Source organism: Pundamilia nyererei, unplaced genomic scaffold (genome assembly GCF_000239375.1).
Source record: "Pundamilia nyererei isolate P.nyererei 1_Seehausen unplaced genomic scaffold, PunNye1.0 scaffold00057, whole genome shotgun sequence".
Lineage (NCBI taxonomy): Eukaryota > Metazoa > Chordata > Actinopteri > Cichliformes > Cichlidae > Pundamilia > Pundamilia nyererei.
In genome coordinates this window covers 1,334,616-1,345,451 of record NW_005187458.1, presented here as the reverse complement: position 1 = coordinate 1,345,451, position 10,836 = coordinate 1,334,616, and the positions used below count along the sequence as shown (strand labels likewise).

General features: G+C 44.0%; 2 protein-coding genes across 2 annotated transcripts in view; both read right to left on the bottom strand.

Annotated features, from left to right (window-relative positions):
* wnt16 (wingless-type MMTV integration site family, member 16) overlaps positions 1 to 213 on the bottom strand; it is a 6,301-nt gene extending 6,088 nt beyond the window's left edge. The window contains exon 1 of the mRNA XM_005734195.1: positions 44 to 213. Within this exon, the coding sequence (XP_005734252.1) occupies positions 44 to 135 (92 nt within the window). The 5' untranslated portion in view covers positions 136 to 213. The remainder of the gene's footprint in view (positions 1 to 43) is intronic.
* An 872-nt stretch (positions 214 to 1,085) lies between these two features.
* The window catches only part of cped1 (cadherin-like and PC-esterase domain containing 1), a 32,480-nt gene continuing 22,729 nt past the window's right edge, over positions 1,086 to 10,836 (bottom strand). Inside the window, exons 15-21 of the mRNA XM_005734308.2 lie at positions 3,509 to 3,608; positions 3,265 to 3,401; positions 2,939 to 3,159; positions 2,749 to 2,850; positions 2,403 to 2,490; positions 2,182 to 2,328; positions 1,086 to 2,092 (exon numbers count right to left, since the gene is read on the bottom strand). Coding sequence (XP_005734365.1) covers positions 1,871 to 2,092; positions 2,182 to 2,328; positions 2,403 to 2,490; positions 2,749 to 2,850; positions 2,939 to 3,159; positions 3,265 to 3,401; positions 3,509 to 3,608 — 1,017 coding nt within the window. The 3' untranslated portion in view covers positions 1,086 to 1,870. The remainder of the gene's footprint in view (positions 2,093 to 2,181; positions 2,329 to 2,402; positions 2,491 to 2,748; positions 2,851 to 2,938; positions 3,160 to 3,264; positions 3,402 to 3,508; positions 3,609 to 10,836) is intronic.

Genomic DNA, 10,836 nt, shown 5'->3' with positions numbered 1-10,836 from the left:
TGTGTGTGTGTGTGTGTGTGTGTGTATTTTGTAACATACTTACATCCAGCTGCCCCTGCAGCACAGCGGGCACACGCACACCAGCAGCAGACTCAGAGTGTTCATGTGTCGGACTCCGCAGTTCCGCGCCTCCATCCCTGCTCAGCTCCGCATGCTGACAGCGACCCGGCCCGGAGCAGGCTCCTGAATCCCGCTGAAGGAGTCCTTTCTCTACTGTGCTCTCCTCGATCTGCAGGAGAGGAGAAGCACCCTGGACCAGTCCCAGTCCCGGACGGTTCTCATTGGACCAACTCAGGACTCAGCAGCTGACGTCAGAGCTGGGCTATAACTGGCTGGATGGGTGAGAGGCTTCATGATAAAAAACTTCGTGCTGACATCTGATCCCCGAAAAGCAAATAAACGACGGAACACAGTAGAAAAAAAAAATCTAAAAGTGGCTGATTTTTGAATGAGGTTTGGTGAAAACATTTTAGTTATATAAAAATAAAACTTTAAAAGATTAAAACTGAAACGATTTTGTGAACTTAGAAAACAAACCAAAATGCAAAAACGATACGGAGGAAATATGCTTTTAATATCTGAGATCAGAATTTATTACAACTGATGAGAAAACGTGTTTGCTGAGAGTCACTGCTTTCAGAAAGTTCAGAGTTTCTATTGTAGTGCCTGTACTTAATAAAGATTAAAACTAACTAATAACACAGAAACTATTAAAAACGAAACATTTTTGAAATAATGAAAACTAAAGGAGTAAATTCTCCCTGGAAACTAAACTGAACTAAAACGAAAAAGTCAAAATGAAATAAAAATAAACAATATTTAGGAAACAATAACTCTGTTGTTGGATTTTTTTGAAGAATGCTTGTCAAAAAAACGTAAAGAAAACTTTCTTAAAGCAACTTTTGTCAATATGACCAAAAAATGCAATAAATAAAAAACAATTTATTTCCAAATTCTGGAGCTTTCAGCCTCCTCTGTGGACCTCCAAAAGTTATTCAAACACCTAAAATCTGTCCTGATGAAGCTAGAGATGATAATAATAATAACAATAATAATAATAATAATAATAAAGAGAAAAAGATGAGTTTTGTCCACTGGTGTTTTATTAAATGTTATAAAGCCATAAGTGAGACGGTGTTTAAAAGACTGAGTGGTTGTGGTTGTGAATGTGTTCACAGTTCAGGATTAAAAACTTTTGTTTGACTTTTTGTTTTTTGTATGAAGAGCAGAATGAGCACAGTCATAAAAAATATTAATTTCTTCTGTTTTCAGCTTATAAAAAGACACATTATACATCTGTAGAAAAATATAGAAATATAAGCAGAGTCATAAAAGACGCTTCTGTCATGTGATGAAGAGCTTTCATCAAGTCTTTGGAGTTAAAACTGGTCTGACATACAGAATCGATCAATCAGTGAGGCCTGAGGCTAAGTCTGAATCAGGAAGCAGCTGCTTGAATCCACGCTAACTCATATCACTGTCAAACACACGGGCCAGCGAGAAGCAGCTGGTGCAGTCAGCAGAATTATGGCAGAGGATTTTTCTGGTTCTGAAATGGAAAATCCCAGCAGAAGGTCAGAGATTAACAGTCCTGCTGCTGGGACTGAAATGCTGAAAACTTTAAACATCTGCGAGCAGCAGGAACCAGCTGAGCGATATCTCGAGTAACCTCTGCTTATTAGAAGCCAGCAGCTGAGTCTGAGACCCTCAGCGTCTCGTCGGATTGGTGCTCCTGAGCTGCACAGTGAGGCTTCTGTTCATTCTGAATAATCCACCTCCACCATTGAGTCCCCCACCCCTCTCTGAAGTCCACGTCCTGGAGGGGGACAGGTGACTCTCCCGAAGGATTCACCTGGCCCCTCCTAGGTGTTCAGTTTCGGGTAATGGGACACAGGCGGCTCAGAAGGATCTCAGAGTATACTTGGTTCACTGGTCCTCTAACACGATAGGTTGTGGGTTGAGACCCCGCCTCCTGCTCCGTGTCTGGCAGGGTTGATTGGCTGCCGAGTGTATGTACAGTTCTCTCTGTTCTGGTCGTGTTTGCGGTGGACGTTCTGTCACTGGAAAGTTTTGTGGACCAAAACTTCTCCACCTGAGAAAACAGAGCAGAACATCAGCTGTGAGGACTGCAGCCCTGACCATTGGAAGCACTTCGTTTGCTGATAAATAAAGTTGTGTTACCTCGTGAAAGTGACAGGCACAGCGTCCCTGCAGGAACTCTTTGTATCGACCCATCGTGATGCTGAACGTGTCAATCACTTCGTACCCATGATGCTTGGCGGTGGTGATGATGTCGTCGTTCTCCCTGTACAGGTCCCGTATCTCTGTCTGAAATATTGATCAAAGAAAGCAGCTTTAATTCCCATAGAGGGGTATGAATGACAGCAGGAACAGGAACCTACCAGACTGAGAGACCTGATCCCGTCCACAGGCAGATGGAAGCCCATCCCTAAAGACTTCACCACCACCAGGATGTTACTGAGAGATTTACTGAGGAGGGACAGAAGTAACCTCACGTTACCATAGAAACCAGAGTCCTCAATAACATTGCTAATCCCGAACGCTAAACCCCGGGTTACTGTCTTTACTGACAGGGTTTCTCATGTTACAGGAAATGCAGGACTGGAGTACAGGTGAACCTTAGGGATCAGCGTTAGGTCCTCTGTTCTTTAGATCAGTGTAAGCCCATATGGAGATAACACTGTGGTTTATACTGTATGTAGGTGGTGTTACACTGTGTCTCCTCACTTGTCCAGCACTTCACTGACTGTCCTCAGGTGATTGGTGTTGAGCCACTGGACTCCTCCCACAACCAGAACTGTTTGGTTAGAGTTCACCAGAGGCTGAGACCTTAACAGACAAGAACAAGAAAAGTCACCTGTTAAATATCTCACGGCTTCATGTAACATGCCTCAAAAGTGGATTGTTAGGACCTCACCTGTTGAGCAGCTGCTGCAGAGCCTCCCTGAACGTGGGTCGCTGCTTCTTCTCCAGCCAGAACTGAGGATAGTACGAGTAGCTGACCAGAGTCCGTCCTCTGTTCAGGTTCCTGTAGACCAGCGTGTCGTGAGCTTTGTCCCAGTCCTCCAGGGTGGAGTTCACCCTCTCCATCAGGAAGTACATCATCCCACGATTTGTTGAGTCCCCAATAAACAACAGCTAGGAGCAATGAGAGAGCTGGTGATGTACCTCCATCAGGACGACTGCCACAAACTGAGACATCTGAGATGGACTGGTTCAAATCAGCTGATCAGGTGACCTTACCTTTCTGTCCTTCATACAGTCCTGCAGCAGTGGGTGGTCCACTATTGGGTGATAACAACCATCTGCCTGCCAGGAAACTTCCCTCCAGTCGCACGTCCTGTTGTCAGAACAACTGAGGCATGGAACAACCCAGCGTCCTGTCAGGCAGGTGAGACACACAGGTGAGGTGGCGAGAACAAAAAGTCACTTGACTTAAATTTGATGTATTATCTTAAGGAAGCAGTCCACCGGCAGGACCTCAGACCTGACACGTGTCCCGAGCTGCAGGCATTACGTTGACTCTGGGATTTGCTGTGGGGCTGAAGACCGCAGGAGCGATCTGGCTGGACCAGCAGACCGCAGTCCTGAACAACAGACATCAAACTGTGACAAATTTGCAATCAGCACTTTCAGGAAGTTCTGAACCTCCTGTGTGCGATTTCTGACTGCAGTACTCTGCAAATACTACGAACTGTAAATATAAAATGGCAAATGGACTGGGTCTTTTTTATACTTTATTTTATTGTTTTATATTGTTATTTGTTGTATTTTTATTCTTTTTAATTTTGTGAAAATTATGCACTTTATGATTTTTATTTCACAGAATTTTATCTGTGAAAAGCGCTATATAGATACATTTTATTAACTTCTTATATAGCATTTTTCTTCTGTATCTGAGCACTCAAAGCACTTTACACAAATTGCCTTAATCACAAGCACTTTTTTCGATGCCCTTTCGTGTAAGTACTTTCTATCTAACATTCATACGCATTCAAACTCCGATGGATGCATTGAAGAGCACACAGACTAGAGCAGATGGGGATCAAACCACCTACTGATAAGTAGGTGATCTGCTCTACCACCTGAGCTACAGCCACCCCAAATAACACACTTTACCACTCAGAACAGTAATAGTGGAGGAATTGAGATGTTCTGGACACAGATGAAGAGGAAACAAAGGAACCCTCAGAGGAAGCGTCAGTCTGAAGTTTCCTTTAAAACCTGAAACTGAAACGAGTTTTTACTATTTTGTTTAATAAACACTTTACAGCTGGTTACATTGGTAAATCGAATAGATTCTGTTTTCTACTCATAGAAAATTACACATGAAAAACTTAAACACATGACTGCACCATTTTTAGTTTTAATCACTGGGTTTGATTCCCTGCAGGGTCAGAGGTCGCGTCCATCCCAGTGAGCTTTGGCCTCTGAAAGTAAATCTGCTGTTTGAGATCTGAAGCTTCTCGCTGTCAAACACCACGTCTTCTTCTTCATGTGCTCGCTGCTTCCTCCCTCAGAGCTTCTCTTTCATCCTCCTCTGTGGATCCGTCCCCGTCCTCCTCTGCTCAGAGGTCAGGAGTCAAGCAAAGCGATCCACGCTCACCTCAGAGTCCCCGTGGGAGCCTCCAGGTCTGGCGCAGACTTCACAGCCACCGCCATCACAAACGCTGGCTCTTCTTCTTCTGCTGCTGTTGCAGGTTTCGTCGTGGCGGCGTCACATTCCTCACGTCAGCGGCACAGCTCGCAACAAAGTGCGACAAGAAAACTTAACAGGGATTTTCTTGTTCGTACCTGTGCTCAGTGTACACGCTGCTCCGAGATCATCTCCAAACACACCGCCTCCAGCAGCAGCGGACCGTTTGAGGCCTCGCCGCCGCCACGTCGCCCCCAACTCTGACTTCATCGAGGCCGCGGCCACGCGCTCCTCTTCCTCACTCGGACTCAGAACAGCAACAAGAACTACAGCTTTTAAAACTGAGAGAGATGTGAGCCTTTCCTTCTGATCAGAATTTAATTTCTGCTTCAAACTCCATCACAACGCGACGAGAGAGCACAAATGTCACTTTAACCATGGCGTCAGCTTTTGTGTAAAAGCAGCTACTGAAGCCTGATGATGTCAGATATGATGTGCAGTAAAAAATGATTTTCTTTGTCAGAATCAGTTTTATAACTTCAGGGGCAGGGCTTTTTGCTTTTTGCCTGGATGATAAAAGAAAACTGTATTTTATTTTTTAAACTATCAACTGGGAGTTTAAATATGCAAATATAATAAATCATTTTCAAATTTCGTGTCCACAGGATAGGACAGAGCTGATAGAGTGCCACAGAGCAAACGCCAGATCACAGGTCTGAAACACTCGTCAAACATTAAAAACTAAATGAATTTGTAAATGAATGTGTTTAATGTGTCAGAGTGCCGTAATTTCCTGCTGATAATGAATGTGACGTGCTGTTTCATGCTTAAACCTTATTATTATTCCTGAACAGGTTAATTTTTTGGATATTTCATCCGTTTGTAAACAATATTTTCCTTCATTTTGGAAATCAGTGCGGTTTTTATTTTTAGTCAATAAATATTTGATTTTTTAATGATCACACTATAGTTCATTTCACATACACTAGATGTTTATGATGTACATTATTTACTTTTAAATAATTTCTAATAAAACAAGAATAGAAACTGGGGAGACCAGGTGTGGTTATAACATGGGAAGAGTTGCAGCAGCAGGAGTTGCACCAATTAGGGATGAGACATCAGGGTTCACCCACTTCTATCCCTGATTTTAAACGGGGGTTGTCACAGGCATATGCGGATATTACTGAGAAAACAAGAACAGGAAAAAAATTTTTTTCACACAGCTGAAGATTAAATATGATATGACTTAGAGTACATTAGTACTTAGTGAAGCACTTGCTAGTTTCAAACCACTATGCTAATACAATTAACTAAACAATGACTGACAGGGGTGGGGTGGATTGTAACATGGAAACATGGACCGAGAGGTGTACCTGCTGATATTTGACTGACTCGCTCTTCAGTCAGATCAGTGATGAAGGAACACAATGAGCTGATACTGCAAATCATTGCAAACGCTGACACAACAGCGGCCCAACAATCTTCCCCGTACTGGTTACAGGAGCAGCAATAAAGTTTTCTGTGAGGCACAGGAGAACCAGCCAAGCAGCAGACCCGTGTCATGGACTGACTCCACGTCAGGCAAGATGACAAGGCAGAGAATACTAGCATAGCTGCCTCAGCAACAGAAAAGCTTTTTGTGTCAAGGTACATTAAGTGCTATTCTTTCTTTATTTCAGGTTCAAAAGACAGACGAGGAAGGAGAAGCAAAAATGCAAGAAAGAATATGTTAGTGAGGAATGAAGGCAAAGAGAAGCAAAAGAAAAAAAACCTGCCACAGAAGTGTCGAACTCTAACGCTGCTGAGACAACTTGTTATAACATGGCACCAATCTGCACTTCAGGACAACCAACATCCATTTATCATAACTGTGAAAGGGATTAAGAATGTACACACACACACTGGCACTGATTTTTATACACATAATAAAAAAGCTTTCAGACCTAAATGCTTTTCACACGGTAACTGTTCCTTAAGCATTCATACTGTCACGAAAGTTTGTTCTAGTACCGTACACTAATTTACACACAGCGGTGTGTTTGAGTCGTAGTTCAACACCATGTTCTCTGTTTTTGCTTCTTTTATTTAACAGCTAACGCTGGTAGTGTTGTAACAAAGGAATGCCGCGTATTAACCATGTGAGAATGTGTGTGTGTGAGTGTGAATAAATAAAAGAGAAAAAGACAAACTGCTGAACATGAAAAGAGGATTCTGAGTTTTTTCTCCGCCTGCAGGAATGAGGTGTGGGTGGGGGTGGGCTGTTTGTGTGGTGTCAGCTGGAATCCATCATAGAGGAGCAGAAACACTCCGATAATCCTCCCATGTGATTGCAGAACTGATCTCAGGTCTGAGAATCTTGGTAAATCCGGATCAGCGCTCATTAGATCATCTGAGCCGCCGCCGCCGCCTCCTGTGGGAAACTCAGACCTCCAAACGGAGCAGTGGGTGGAGATGGGAGAGGAGGAGGTCTGACAAAACCAATTGAGAAGAATCAAACACACACGCAGCAGTCCAAATACATTCAAAGAAACATCTGCAGCAACATCTGCCTGCTGATGGGGTTCATAACCGGAGAAGTGGAGGTGTGGAGGCATTCACACAAGATGCTTGGACTGAACCATTAGTGCACATGCAGTGGGGAGATTCATGCAGGCCTGTAACCCAGAGCTGGAGCAGAGGTGGACATGAGTGGGTGGAGACAGCTGGACTCAGACCAGCGCTTCAAAAGCCTCATCAGCTCTGAGGCGGGTGGAGGGCGGAGGGCAATAGCAGAACACGGCATTGAGGAAGATCACGACAACGAGCAGTGGAAGATGCAGACTTTAAATACACAAGGCAAATGAGGGAACAGAGCACAGCTAAACATAGTCTAACTAATAAGACAGGGAAGCCAAACACAACATCCTGCACACAGGCCAGGAGACTATCAAAGTAAAAACCAAAGTAAGAGCGAGGGACAGACAGAGAGAGCGAGGGATGGAGAGACAGTGTGAGGGGAGAGAAAGACAAACATAAATTACCAGACATGTTGGGCTACACAGTGAAATAACAGGGAAACAGACAACTTAACATGGAGAAAAGACTGAGTTCAAAGAAGGACACTGGGACAGGAAACTAGACACAAGAGGACGGGGAATGAAAAAAGAAAACCTCCGATAACAAGCTGAGATCTGGGGATACAAACAGATATCAAAAGTATAACCAAAACAAGGACCTTCACCTCAGAATATTATATAAACCAAAATCAAAAATCCAAAAGAGAAAAAATCCAGGTACAAAACCCAGGATCATGACAGGTGAGGGCGGAGGGCAAGCGCGGAGCTGGGTGCAGCTCAGGGCTTGGGAGTGGCTTTGTGGTTGTTCTCTGAGCTCAGCATCATCTGAAAGTTGATAAATGAGCTGCTGCTCTGCGTTTCCACAGAAACAAACAGGCCTAATGGGATCATGCTGCAGACACGAGGTCAAAGGTCAGAGAGTCGCAGCCAAAACATTTTGTTCTGTTTAGGTTACGAATGAAAAGCTGCTTCACGCTACCACTCCACATCCCACACAGTCCAGAGAGGGAGGAGGCGGAGCCTCCAGAGCATGATGTTTCTGATACTGATCCATCAGCTCTGGCTCACCCGCCTGCAGAGACAGGCCGGAGGTCTGAGACGTGCTGGTGTGCACAGGTGTTCTCAGAGAGATTCACAGGTGAGATGTCCTCACAGAGCTCCAGCATCACAAACACATACAACAACGAACCCCCACCCTGCTGTCTCTGAGCCGGCCAGTGTTCTTCTGTCTTTAGCTGACCAATCAGGACATGAACATCTGCAACAATGAAACATCTGGATGACACATCTGGACTGAGCTACTGCTCTCACAGAGGAGCTGAAGGAGTGGGTGGGTGGGGGGACCAGCTAGAAGTGATTTATTCAGACTCACAATGAGCTTCAAACAACAACTACAATCCTCACAATCAGCACACGTCTCTGGACTCTGATTGGCAGCAGCTTAGGATCCAGGGTCACATGTCTTCAGGTGAGCACAGACACAAAGATTAAGCTCAGCAGCTCCATCAGATAACCAATGAAGACATGATTGTAACATGATACACTCACACACACACACATACGCAGGAGTGTTTATAATGAGTCTTTGTCTTCACTCAGTTTAACCTGCAGAAACTCCCGAGGCCTCAAAACTCTTATTGTAATAAAAATAAAAATTATTATTAATTTTGTTATTTTTATTGTTGTTGTTTTTATGTTTTTGCTTTGATGCAGTGTTATCTTTAGTTCTCGTCAGCTGACTCGACGCTTTACTTTTAAATGTGAGTACAGGTTTGATTCCAGTGTGACTCTGCTCCCACCTGCTGGAGCTGCAGATTGTCTGCAGAGAGAAGCAGCCAACGCCCACTCCTGAGCACTCCACAGAGTCATCACACTTCAGTATTTCTCCCGTTATGTCTTTCTGTCTGAGTTTAGTTATTAGTCTTTGAGTGTGTGATGCATAGAAAACACATGCTAAACACAAGCTCACATTCATGCACATATCAGCAAACATCTACACTGACTCTGACTCTGACTACTGATCCTGGATAAGTTACTGGTGACCTGATGAGCCTGCTGGTTGAGCATCAATGAGCGCTGTGTTCTCAGGGGCCAACCAAGCCCGCTGAACTCCGCCCTCTTTAGCTCTTTAGCTTAACCTTTTGAGGCTCACAGGTGGATCACAGGTGGATGAGAGGGGGGCAGCTGGAGGGCAGATGAAAACATGAACCTGAGAGGGATCGGGGCTACGGGGGGCCCCACACAGCTTTAACCTGCATCAGGTAAGATCACCTGTTCAGGACCTGAAACTGATCCAGATTAAAGCAGATTACCGTCTTCTTCCTGAACAGACTGAAAGCTGGGAGCTGTTTGCTCACTGGAGATTTAACTGTGACAGAAAAGACTTACAGGTTACCTGAAGAACATCATCTGAACGTTAGAGACAGAAAACCTGAATCCTCTACACCCTGAGCCGAACACCAGCAGCTCCTCACACACTTCGCTTCATTCTGCAGATGTTCTTGTGCAGTCCTGAGAAACATCCATCTGAGGTCACAGAGGAGAAGTTGATGGAAATGAGTGCAGATGTTGGAGAAGCATCAGCTTTGCGAATGCTTGCTCACGCTTCGCCGCAGGCGTCGAGCTGTTAGCGCCGCAAAGGGATGTGAGAGGAATTTAAAGGCAGAAACAAACGGAGCCAACATTTCATTCTTCTCAGAGTGTCGAGGTCACGTCGAGATGGTTTACTGAGACCTGGAGCAAAGCCCAGAGCTTTTTTATCAGGCTGATCAGATTCAATCAGATTTACTGAAGCAGTAAAGTGTGAAGGAAACAGATGTCAAGACAGACAGAGTTTTCTGTGCCAGGCCTGCTCTGCTGTGTTGCTCTCTGACAATCACAGTTACAATAAATGACCAGCAGATCCTGCCAAACTCATCTCTTCACCTTATCTGTACCCTGACTTACTCTAAAAACCAGATAAAAGATAACAAAAAGAGCCAAAAAACAACCCAACAGAGCTCAGGCAGACACTCACCTGTCCTACCTTTGCAAACACTGGAAATTCAAAAAGGGCTCAAACATCCAGGCAACAACTCACTTTGTCTAACTGGAGTAAGCAGAAGGTTTGAAATCAGACGTAACACACAAAATACACCTGTTCCAACCTTGTTTTACAAAATCCCGGACAAACCCCCAAATCATATAATTCTTATAATGGAGGGGTGAAGCATCAAGGAAGGCAGAATGAAATAAAATAATTATGGACACAGCAGTGAATTCTGTATGCCTGTGAAACTGATGTAATAATCAACACAAAATAATAAACAACAAATACATGTGCCCCTATCCTGGGTCATTTGACTCAGCATTTTGAGTTTTAATATATTTTGATGTTTATGGTTTATGTTTAATTTCATTAGGTTATATAAGTTCATTTTTATTATGCCTAGGTGGCTGTTATAGTTCATTGTTTATTAGATTACCCTAGTGTCTTTACCTGGTGTGTTTACATTTCCCTCGCCCTTTGTGTTTCATGTCTGTGTGTCCAAGCTTGTGTTGTGTCTGTGTCTCATTATGTTTCCTGTTTTATTTCGAAGAGGTCTGGTGTCCCATGTTCATTGTGTTTAGTTTCACTTCCCC